At 40.4% G+C, this 12,878-nt stretch overlaps 1 protein-coding gene across 4 annotated transcripts in view; it reads right to left on the bottom strand.

Moving 5' to 3' along the window:
• The window catches only part of tpk1 (thiamin pyrophosphokinase 1), an 85,564-nt gene that overhangs the window by 29,671 nt on the left and 43,015 nt on the right, over window positions 1–12,878 (bottom strand). For all 4 annotated transcript variants that reach the window (XM_042751642.1, XM_019071395.2, XM_042751643.1 and 1 more), the window contains exons 5-6: window positions 5,482–5,554; window positions 1,854–1,949 (exon numbers count right to left, since the gene is read on the bottom strand). In XM_042751642.1, the coding sequence (XP_042607576.1) occupies window positions 1,854–1,949; window positions 5,482–5,554 (169 nt within the window). The remainder of the gene's footprint in view (window positions 1–1,853; window positions 1,950–5,481; window positions 5,555–12,878) is intronic.

Below are 12,878 nucleotides of genomic sequence, written 5' to 3'. Positions count from 1 at the left end.
GCTGGGTTCCATATTGAGACCTAAGCGGTACTCGTATGCGTATAGTCCACGGTATAGCCTTAGAGCCTGTTTTTCCCCGGCAGACTTCTGCCTTCCCAAGAGGGTTTGAATCACCTCAAATTTCTCCATATACACCTAAACGGATGCTATATGTATATTTGCTTCCGAAAACTCCTTCGGGAAGGTGTGGCTTCCGCAGCATCCCTGTTCCAAACAGAACGGGTATGTTTTCCCAGTGTTATCCAATCACACCCAGTGAGGTAATGCTTTGACAATGGTGAGTGGAACCGCTTGTTCCGAGCCCCGGCCTACACCTAATAGGGGCGCAGGCGGCTCACACAGGGCACTGGAAGGGGCAGCACCCATGGAGCTTTGGTAGGGATCCCAATTAGTCGGTCACCGACGTGATGTCGAGAGTGACCGACTGAAAGGGAACGTCTCGGTTACGTATGGTAACCCTCATTCCCTGAAGGAGGGAACGGAGACGTCACGTCCCGTTGTCACGGTTGCTGTACCAACACTGATCACGCTGTGATCAGTGGCAGCTGGATGCAATAAATGCATGCCAATGTGCATTGGCTCGTTTAGTTTACACTCGAAGTAGATTGGTCTATCGAAGCGATATCCCACAATTAGTCGGTCACCAACGTGACGTCTCCGTTCCCTCCTTCAGGGAACGAGGGTTACCATACGTAACTGAGACGTTCAGACTTGCTGCTTTTGGTTTGCAACGTGCATCAAATAATCCATAAATGTCGAATGGTATTCTGTTGGTGTGTCTTCTCAGGCTAAAACCAATAAACTGGAGTCAATGGTTTAAAACAAGCAGATAAATAAACATTTGAATAGGTGTATTCATATTTTAGACATCCAAAGACTGACAGAGAGTCAAATTACCTCACTCGTTACCTCAGTGACCTACAGCACAAATCTTATTCACTTTTAGAAGTGTTACTTATCTTTTCTGAGTGCTTGAAGACACAAAAGGTAGCACTGAGATACAGAGGTGAATATAAACACAACGGGAAGAAGCAAGAAGGCCACAGTATGCATATATATTGAGCTTGAGGCCCGTATATTGGTAAAACTCTGGAGTGTCTGTGATGGTGATGGGCATCTCTGTGAGGACCAACAGACAGTCTGACAAGCCTAGAGCTCAGGCTGGGGTTTAGAGGAGGAGCAGACAGACACACACACAATATCCATACAAAACCTCTCTGACAGCTCCTGGAGGAAGTGAATTCACACTGAAGCTGAGGTGTGAGCTCACCTTTTATGTTTGACAGGTATAAAAAAGCGAGTGAGAATGAAACCGCTATCCTTCCGACTCAGTTTTCACAATGAACTTGAGTTCTACTTTTCTTACTATTGTAATGTGGTCATCCCAATACTTAGATTTTGTGTTTAAGTACACATATTCACACATAACACACTTTGATTATGGAGTAACACTGATTTGGAGTTAGTAACCTGCTAGTAACATGCAAATATGTTTTCTGTAACCACTTGAGATTGGGCTAAGTAAAATACAGTAAGTAAGTAAACAAATAAAATGTGTTTTGAAAAGCACATTGATAAGATTATTTGTTGTTTTAGCACAACGTGAGTTGCGATTTGTCAGGACTTTTATGCAACAAATGCAAAGTGGTCACGTATGTTCCTGACTGCCACTGAATGTGGTTTTAATAATTCAGTCACAAAACACTGACCACCTGTGTTCTGATCACCTGACATGGATATTAATAACAGGGGCAAATGAGGTTAAAAAGTTACTGATCGGTTCTGAAATGTAAGAGAGAACATACAGACAGACAGATTTACAGAGATGCAGCTGAAGAGAGATGGAGTCTAACCTGCAATTTCTGTGCTTTGATCTCCTCCACCATAATGGCCAAGCACTTTGTGAAGTCTGTCAGATCCTGGTCTGGAGTTTCCATTAGCTTGCAGTTCTGGAGAAAAATAAATGAAAGGGTTCAAGTTTTTATGGATGCACACTAACATTCAAATGTTTAGGGTCAGTACGATTTTCTTTCAGAAAAAAACAAAAAACAAAACTTTATTCATCAAGGACCAATGAAATTGATCAAAGGTGACTGTAAAGACGTTTATAATCATGTTACAAAAGATTTGAACACTATGTCAAATAAATAATGTTTTTTTTATTTATTTTTTATTTTTATTTCAAAGAATCCTGGCTTCCACAAAAATATTAAGAATTGTTTACAGGGTGAATTCAGGTTAATTGGGACATTTGTTTCCCCAGTCATCTCAATTGCAATAAACATTAGTTACCTGAACTGATTCTTATTAATATATAAACATTAAAGCGGACATATGATGCTATTTTAAAGATCATTATTTTGTGTATTTGTTGTAACAGAATATGTTGACTTGCTTTAATTTTTTCAAATACTGTACATTATTGTATGTCCTCTATGTCTCGCCTCTTTCAAACGCGTAATTTTCTGCAAAGCCCCTCCTTCGGACAAGTGCAGTCTGCTCTGATTGGCCAGCTGACACAGTGCACTGTGATTGGCCGAACACCACAAGCGTGCGTCGGAAATGTAACGCCCCTCACCATAATCGGGAGCTTCAGCTTTCAAAGTAACGTTAAATATAAAGACAGTTAATAATGTCATTAGTTCAAGCACGAAAGGGGAACAGAGTCGTGTGACAGACACAGTGAAGATGCTCGTATGTATTTGCAGTACACAAGCTGCGATTAAGACAGCTGATGTGCTATGATTTTTGACAGGCTGTACACTCTGCTGTGATGAGACCCTGTTCCCCTCACACACACACAACGCGTTAATCTACACTGCCACAACTCCGCAGTTGAACAGACATTATCAAATACTTAAACAAAACATACTTACAGTAGCTGATTGTTAGATTGCACCAGATCGTCAAAGCAAATTCGGAATTGACCCTTTTTTTTTTTTTTTTTGAAACAGCCTTTGTGCACAGCCAGCCTTGTACTCTCCTACTCTGTCCTTCACAAAACTGTCGTCCATAAAATGTGTTGCACAAATTCGAACATCTGGGGTGTGCTGTTCTGTTGTAAACAAATCTTAACCAATGATTCCTCATTGCATCTACTTTCGGAAGGCCAAATAAAGTGCAAAAACTTTTGCACAGAAACACAGAGCGTCTCCCTGACATGGCTGCATCAATACTACTGTGGTTACTGAAACCTCGCCTTCTTTCTTTGCATGAACATTTGGGTGGCATTACACAAATATTTACACATCGTGATGTAGACATGTGGGTGGGTGTCTGAATGAGGCGTTTTAGCCCGGCCTGGATCAGCCTTCGCTTGGGCCCTAAATATATTTTACAATTAAGAACATAATTTAAAATGTATTAAAACTTGCAATAATATTTCAGAATATTAATGTTTTAACTGTATTTTTAAGCACATAAATGCAGATTTGGTGAGCATTAAAGCATTAAAAAAGAAACATAAAAAATCTCATTGCCCCCTAACTATTAGTAAGAGCTGTAATTGGTCATAAACTGTCTGATCGCACTGTGTGTTTTGTAAATGGGATATCTTGTTGTGTGAATTCTTTGAGTGTCAGGAAGGGCAGAGGTGAACGTCCCTCGAATCTAGTCTCAGTTTCCTCCAACGGCTGCATATACAGTACATGGCCATCGCAGATGACTTCTCAATCGCAGCAGGTATCACAAAAATACCGCACCCAAACGTCAGCTTAGAAACTTTTTTCTGTTGCGGCTTCATCTTTCCTTTATCCTCCACAGAGCATCACTCTGGGTTTATTCCTTTTCAAACCCATTTATATTCAGGCGTCATGCTCTGTCAAACTTCGGTTCCCCCAAAAGCCGGATACACCGGCTTAAGAATGACATAAAAATGCATGTATGCAGGATTATAACAATGCAAATAACCTCTGGTACTCATTACTTAGCAGATGGTTTTCATTCAAACTGATGTACAGTACAATAATTTCAGAGACGGTCCCGCAGGAGAAGAGTGCAGTTAAGTGCTTTACTCTAGGGCACAGTGAAGGCCTCTCTGTAACACTTCACTTCACAGGTTCACCAGCTTTGTTAAGAGCTTTAGCCAGATGTGGTGATATTGATGATTATGAAAGCTGTGAGGTTTTGTTCACACCACACTGCACCTTTCCAGACTGACAGGAAGTCAGTGGCGTAAATCTGTGAAATCTACATGACTTGAGGAAGTGAGTGGCTGGGGGTTATGGCTGGAAAGGACAAAATATGAATCTCAATCAGAAAGTGTGTCAGCCCAAGCTTGCAAGAACTTGCATTAATATTTAACTTCTACTTATAGCAGGACCTGTTACTACAGCAGCTGTTACTACACGGAGCCGTTGTGAACTGAAAAAAGGGAGTTTTTCAGCCGTGGATTTTGAGAAGCTTGTCAGTTAACAACGGCTCTGTGTTGTAACAGCTGCTCTATGTGCAATCACGCACCTGATGGAATTTACCGTTGACTAGAGAACCGGCTTTACTGACGAGATGCGCATTAATTATTGGCCGATATTTATTGTGCATTCAGATTTTTTTTTTTTTCTTTCATATGTGCTTATATGGGCTCCTTATATCATTTGGTTATTTGGTGTCCTTTTCGAGTTTCTAAGTGTCCTTTTTTGGAAAGACATCTAAATTTATCTTCAAAAAAACTTGCAGAAAATATAGATTTTTGAGAATCACCCTTTAATCTTTTGGTTTATTTTGCTGTATATAGCAAATGATGAAAAAATAAATATTTGAAACAAGATAAATGGTCTGTGCTTTATTTCATGAAGTGTGCGATTAATCGCGATTAATCACAGAAAAATGTGATTAATTAGATTAAATATTTTAATCGATTGACAGCCTTAATTTTAATGTATAAAATAACCAATTATACTGTACAAAGAGCGTGAAATTAAAATATAACATGCTTCCAAAATGAAACAATCACCTTATTTGGTCTCATTATTAGCAAATTATTAGAACAATTTACGGAAATGTTTAGAGAAATTGTAAACTAAATCACAATTAATCTCATGATTTCCAACCAGTCTCAAGATAGCAGAAAATGTTGAAAAATAATAATATCATTCTTTAGTGTTAAAAATTTAGTGTCTTCCTTTAAAAATCATTCTGTGCTGATTTGTTATCAATGTTGTGCTGCTTAATATTTTTTGGAACCTGTGATACTTTTTTCAGGATTCTTAATAAAAAAATAAATAAATCTGAATAAAAAGTGTAAAATAACAACATTTGTTCATAATAGAAATCTTTTCTAACAATATAAGTCTTTACTATCATTTTTGAATCAATTTAACACTTTGCTGTTCTTTAAAAAAATAAGTTTATCTATAATTTTTTTGGTATAGCAATACAGATACCTTGGTTAAAAAGAGGAAACATTTAACAATGTGCAAACATATGGACATAAAAGAAAATAAGAGAAACATCACAAGAGAGTCCCAGAGAGAGTAAGCTTACCTTATGTGTGTAAAATGCCTTGACCTCTGGCAGGATTGAATCAAAGTCTCCATTTATGTAGTCTGGGAGAAAACTTCATGGGAAGAGAGAGAGAAACTGATGTGAGAATAGAGCAGGAGGAGAGGGTGATGGGTAAAACGAGCACAATTTGTGCAGCCATCAGATCCTTTATTCATGTGAAATGAAAGTGCATCTCTGACACGGGCCATGGAAAGCTTCAGTGACAGGACCCCACCAGAGCCATTCAACGGCTGCCAGTCACAGCACTATCTGTCCCCAGTCATGACAAAAGCGACACAGACAGCCTCTTGACACAGTGAGGAGTTGAGAGAATTGATGCAGGCTGTGCCGCCGCTGTATACCTCACACCAAACTCCTGCAACAAAGATTTACGATATATATTGGAGGCAATGACAAGATTTTCTTTGCTTAGATGGGCAGAGTATTCATTTTGAGAAAGGCAGATCATGTCGCAGCTTCTTTCATTTTATTCCCTGAGAGCAGAAAGGCAGTGTGGGTATCATTAAAGGTAGGCATTAAAGCATAAAGACTTGATGTTATGATTTCACGCTCTGCTGGGCGGTGCATGTAGCCGCTGAATGAGCAGAGATGCGCCGCCGAGCTGGTTTAAGAGTAACACTGCAGCGGATTACAGGAACGCTATCTTCATCTCACAGCTGAACCTGAGGCCCAATAAGAAGGAGAACACCGGCGTGCAAATATAGCTTTGTTACAAACAGGTTGTGTGGGGAGTAAAAGCCAATTCAATGGCACTAAACTAACACTAAGTTTGCCAAGACAATCATCAGTATTAGAAGCATTTGCATTTTAAAATTCATTGTTCTTTTAGTACTTTTAAGCAACAATTATTTCGGAAAAAAGGAAATACAATTCTGCTGCCAAATGATGAAATCATTTAAATAAATTTCAGACAAACTTCTAAACAATTCAACATAAATGGAATCCAATTCATGGACTAAATTATGTTAAACAATACAAAGTAAAAAAATTTGCATGGTTTGAACTAACAAGAGTTATTAATTGAGGAATCAGAGTATGATTCACTAAAAAGAAATGACTCACAAGAATCATTCATCTGGGAATTTGACTGTTATGCATTATCTGTTTGATATATATATAAAACAAACAGACTCCCATGAACAATCTATTCAGGAATCAGATTAGACTGGTTGCCCTATATTTTGATTCACTGAAAAGACTCAAGAGTCATTCGTTCGGGAATCAGACTGCACTGATCAAACCATGTGTGTTTGATTCACTAAGCAGAACCCATTTGTAGAGTCATTCGTTCAGGAATTAGAGTACATTGGGTGCACTGTATGTTTTTTATTCATTTACGAAAACAGACTCAAAAGAACCATTCTTTCAAAAATCAGACTACTGTTGAATGCGTCTGATTCACTAAAAAGATTTGCTTTGTGGAGTCATTCATTCGGAAATCAAACTACACTGGTCGCACTGATTGTATCTTTTTGATTCACTAAAAAGAAATGACTTATGAGCGGCGACCAGCGGGTTAGAGTGGGCTTGACAGCAGATAGGCCGGCGATCCTGGGCTGAGGACTAGGGAGGAGCTTTGGAGGACTCCAGGAAGTGTGGGAGGAAAGGAGGGAGTGGGTTCTTTGGGTCGTTATTTGGAGGGGTGTTTGTTTGTTGTTGGTTTGTGTTGAAATGTGGTTCCAGATTATGAACATCCGGAAGCACGCACTAAGCATATGATCACTTCAACTCACCAGATGGAAAACACTCAGGAACTCCTCCACATATCGCTCCAAAGGCCGTCCATCCTGCTGGATGTTCAGCAAGAAGTCCTCAGCCCAGTCCATCTTCTTGTTTAAGGTCTTGTCTTCTGTCACAGGTTGCCAGGGGAAAGGAGCTCAAAGGAGGCAGATATCAGACAAACTGAGTCTTTAATAAATCCACAAGGGAGAAATGGAGAAAACAACCTCTTTACACGATGACAGGACAAACAAACTGAGGAAAGGCAGGGCTATAGTGAAAGTGACGTGACATACAGCCAAGTATGGTAACCCATACTCAGAATTCGTGCTCTGCATTTAACCCATCCAAAGTCCACACACACAGCAGTGAACACACACACACACACTGTGAACACACACCCGGAGCAGTGGGCAGCCATTTATGCTGCGCCGCCCGGAGCAGTTGGGGGTTCGGTGCCTTGCTCAAGGCACCTCAGTCGTGGTATTGCCAGCCCGAGACTCGAACCCACAACCTTAGGGTTAGGAGTCAAACTCTCTAACCATTAGGCCACGACTTCCCATTGACTTGACTTCACATAAATACTAAACCAAACAATGGACTAATAAGATAATTCAGAACACAGGTGGAAACTAATGAACTAATAAAAAAAAAAGGAAAACTAGCCCTGCATCTCAATGTTCACTTTATCCATTCTAAATAGTATGTGAGATTAGAATAAGTGTGCGCACGGTCGACGGTTAGGTAGAGAGGTTTACAAAAAGGGATTTGAGTTACTAATAATCATCATTTAACCTGGTAAAATAAAATAATATTTTTTTTTATCCGTGTTATATTTCATCTGCAACAGCCATGTGAACTTTTATAAACATCCATTCGGTCGTTAACTTTTAAATGCATACTTATGCAGAAAATGAGCAGAGTTTTTTGCATGAGAGTGAAGGGGCTGGGAGTTGAAGATCAACAAGCTACTTATTTTCTCTTCAGTACGGTAGGAAGTTAACTTAAATGAAATGTGGAGGATGTTAACTGTGACAAGATGATTGACAGGCCAGTTTACAGTGACAGGGTGTGTGCAACAGGTGTGACAGAGCGGTCCTTTAAAGACAAAATTGTATAACTTTTTCTCAGAGGTGGAAAGAGTACAAAAATATTCTACTCAAGTAAAAGTACCATTACATTGGTACTTTTACTTGTACTTAAGTAAAATTTAATTAGTCTAAAAATCTACTCAAGTAAAAGTAAAAAGTAGCTCATTTAAAATTTACTCAGAGTAAAAGTTACTTAGTTACATTTTAACAGTGGGAGGAAGGCAAAAATGGGACAGGGTGTCGAACTCAGATCCTGGAGGGCCACAGTCCTGCACAGTTTAGATATAACCCCTAATTAAACACACCTGATCCAGCTAATTTAAACGCATTTAGTGGCTAATTTGATAACTACATGATATGTGTGCTGGAGCAGGGTTAGAGATTAAACTCTGGCAGGGCCTACAGCCCTCCAGGAACTGAGGTTTGACACACCCTGGATAGGCCTATTAATCTCAAACTAGTTGTTTTTAATTAAAGGAATCCGTTGTATTTTAGAATAATAAGACATTGGGGAGGGGAGAGGGCTGTTACCAGGCAATCAGTATCAACAACTCATCTTTTCAATGCAGAGGAAATGCAGAAAGCTTCATCGGAAATGGCATTTAGATGTATTTACACACTGTTTAATGCAGGACAAGAATGCATTTAAAACCTGCAGTTACAATGCATGAATAATGTTTTGATATCAAGACCATAAAACTGTTGAGATACTCATTTGAAATTTATAAGAAATTAATTATTGAAAAAAAAAAAAAAATCAAAAAGATACTTTAAATGTGAAATTAAAAATGCCAGTATGTGTCAGCAAAGTCACTGTTAATAAGTGAGTCATTGCGATTGAACAGAATCATTTAAACGGTTGATTCATTCAGGAACGAAACACTGTCATGTTGCTCAGAGATGCAAAACTGTGCTTTGGTGGCTGTGTTTGGAATTATTTTTTGTTGTAAATATAGAGCAAAAACAGGCAATATGGTGTCTAAAACGCATGTCTCTTAATTAACTTGTTTACTGACCTTTTGTAAAAAATAAAATAAAAATTATATATATATATATATATATATATATATAAAATCATGAAAAAAAGCCGCGCATTCTTTGTGTGATTTTGATTTACTATATGAAATGATGGCTAAATATGTAAATCTTCTGCCCCTATATCTTCAATTTGTGATCATTCTAAATGTATTTCACAAGACTGAACTCAAACAGTGAAAGAACGCACTACTATACATGCCCCGCGCACATCATTAAAAACAACAATTGATATTATCGCAAACGATATATATCGTACACTTCGCACCACTGTCTTTTTTGGCTAATTTGTGCAAACCTCTTGCTAAAATGTCAAAGCTCTTCATTTTAACCACCAATGCAGCGATGCAATTATTTAGCTTACCTCTACATGCTTGCGAAGGGTTGATGTCTTGTCGAGATTTTATAAACTGCTAGTTTGGTCTCCATCTGCCGGGCTTTCAGCTGTTCAGAGCGGATCGCGACGCAGAATCAACGGGGAAATCGCGCGGCGGCGGGACATGCTTTTACATCAAGGAACGGTGGTGTACAGATGTAACTTGTTAAAGAAGATGTGCTGCTCAGATCTCGAAACGCTCTTCTTAACTGCAAGCCGTTCTATTCGCCCGCGGGATTTTCACTCGTTCATTCTGGTGATTGTTTATATCCCTCCGCAAGCGCACGTAAGTCTTGCTTTACAGAACTCGCTGACCAGATCATTGGGGAGACAGAACAACGAACACCCGGACTCTGTTTTAATCATTCTTGGGGACTTTAAATAAAGCCAATCTCCTCTCCCGTGAAACTTGCCAAATCCGTTAGACAGACAGCATTGTTACATGTCCCAACAGAGACAGTAAATAAAAATTGGATCACTGTTACACCGCACATAAAGGATGCATATCACTCTGTTCCACGAGCAGCTTTGGGACTGTCTGATCACTGTTGGTTCAATCTTATACCAACCTACAGGCAGAAACTTATAAATCTGCTAAACCTGTAGTACAGACTGTAAAGAGATGGAACAACGAGAACGAGCAGGATTTACAAGCCTGTTTTGACCATCACTGAGCCTTGGAGTGTTTTTTGAAGCTGCTACCACCGCTCTGGACGAACTCACAGAGACCGTAACATCATATATTAGTTTTTAGTGAGGATTATATGCATTCCTACCAGGAACTTATTTAACATCCCAAGACAACGATAAGCCATGGTTTACAGCAAAACTCAGACATCTTCTTCCGAGGCCAAAGAGGATGCCTACAGAACATGCCTACAGAGTCTTGTACAACAGGCCAGGAACACACTGAACAAAGAGATTAGAGCGGCTAAAAGACCTACGCTAAAAAGTTGGAAGACCAGTTTACTTCCAACGACTCAACTGTCTGTGTGGAGTGGACTGAGAGCCATCCCCTAATTACAGAGACACCATCCTCCTGGCACTGAGGCTAATCAACGACTTGTTAACGACCTGAATGAGTTTTATTGTAGATTTGAAATCCCCCCAACACCCATTCTGAAAATCTCTCTACACACCGTTAACACCTCCTGCAATCACCCCCTCTCCACACCTCCTGCTCTTAAAATCTGTGAAGATGATGTGCGCCCAGGTCTTCAGGAAGAAACAAAAGAAGAAAAGCACCAGGTCCCAGATGGCGTTACACCAGCCGGTTTGAAAACCTGTGCTGACCAGCTGGCCCCCATCTTTTCACAGATTTTCAACAGATCTCTGGAGTTTGTGTGAAAGTGCCTCTTCCTGTTCAAACGCTCCACCATCATCCCCATTCCAAAGAAACCCATAGATTACAGGACTTAACGACTACAGACCTGTGGCCTCTAACATCTGTTGTCATGAAGTTGTTTGAAAAACTGGTTCTGGCTTATCTGAAGGCACATCCACTGGACCCTTACTGGACCCTGACTGCAGTTTGCCTTACCGAGCACACAGGTCCGTGGATGATGCAATCAACATGGGATTGCACTTTCATCCTGCAACATCTGGACAAAACAGGGACTTATGTGAGGATCCTGTTTGTGGACTTCAGTTCGGCTTTGCAACACCATATAATCCCAACAGTCCTCCAGACCAAACTGACCCCAGCTCTCTGTTCCTAGTTCTATCGTGTCAGTGGATCACCAGCTTTATGACAGATAGGCAAACAGCTAGTGGAGGACTGGGGAAATTCATGTCCAACAGCGGCTCCACCAACACTGGTGCCCTGCAGGATGGTGTTCCTCTCCCCCCTGCTCTTCTCCGCTGTACACCAACGACTGCACACCTCAAAAGACCCCTTTGTCAACTCCTGAAGTTTGCAGACAACCGACACCAACACTCATTCGGTCCTCATCCAGGACGGTGACCGAGTCTGCTTACAGACAAGAGGTTTCGAGCAGATGGCTGTCTGGTGCAGTCTTACACAACCTGGAGCTGATACACGCTCAAAACAGTGGAGATGATCGTGGACTTCAGAAGAAAGCCCCCCTGCACTCCACCCCACTCACCATCATGAACAGCACTGTGGTCTGCAGTGGAGTCATTCAGATTTCTGGGAACCACCATCTCTCAGGGACCTGAGTGTGGGATATCACATTGACTCCATTGTTAAAAAGGCCCAACAAAGGCTGTACTCTCCTTTCCGCCAGCTGAGGAATTTTTAACCTTCCACAGGAGCCTGCTGAAACAGTTTCTACTCATCCGTCAGTGAGTCTGTCCTGTGCACTTCAATAACTGGTGTGGTTTGGTTCAGCTACAAAATCAACATCAGAAGACTACAGAGAACGGTTCGGACTGCTGAATGGATTATTGGTACTCCCCTGCCCACCCTTCAAGAACTATATACATCCAGAGTGAGGAAAAAGGGCTCAAGAAAATCACTCTGATCCCTCAGTCAAGACTCACCCAAGTTACCCCATCTTTGAACTTTTGCCATCTGGCTGGCGCTTCAGAGCCGCAAATACCAGAACAGTCAGGCACAAGAACAGTTTCTTCCCCCAGGCAATCTACCTCATGAACAGTTAAATGTTCCCCACTTATACAATAAAAATGTGCAATATCCTTAATTTATTTGTTACCCCCTCCTCCTTCATCCTAGTACCTCCCTGCATCTTACTCAATCCATTCCATTATCATTTATAGCACAATTGTTTATACACTTATTTATCTGCAAAGGGTTTTTATTTTTTTATTTTTTTGACTGTGTGTTGTTGTCTCTGTGTACTGGAAGCTTATGTCACTAAAACAAATTCCTTGTATGCGCAAGCATACTTGGCAATAAAGCTCTTTCTGATTCTGATAGGCAAGCACAGCTTACACTGCATAATAGAGCATAAATATGGCCAGAGGTTCACTTCATTTCCTTCGAGTTCAACTTCAGAATATGACAGGGTTTCGTTTTCAGCGGTGTCTGCACCACTAGCGCCTGTCTGTCCGTCTGCATCTTTCTTGTGATTTTTAGCGCCAGTTTTGCCCCCTGCCATTATTTACTGCGTAGTTTCCAGCGATTTATTTTTTTTTTTTTTACTCGGTAATTAATGTGTTTTAAAATGTAGCGA

The sequence above is a fragment of the Cyprinus carpio genome, chromosome B24, assembly GCF_018340385.1.
Source record: "Cyprinus carpio isolate SPL01 chromosome B24, ASM1834038v1, whole genome shotgun sequence".
In the NCBI taxonomy this organism is placed as follows: Eukaryota; Metazoa; Chordata; class Actinopteri; order Cypriniformes; family Cyprinidae; genus Cyprinus; species Cyprinus carpio.
The sequence above is the reverse complement of the archived record's forward strand: the minus strand, read 5'-3'. Positions and strand labels throughout refer to the sequence as shown.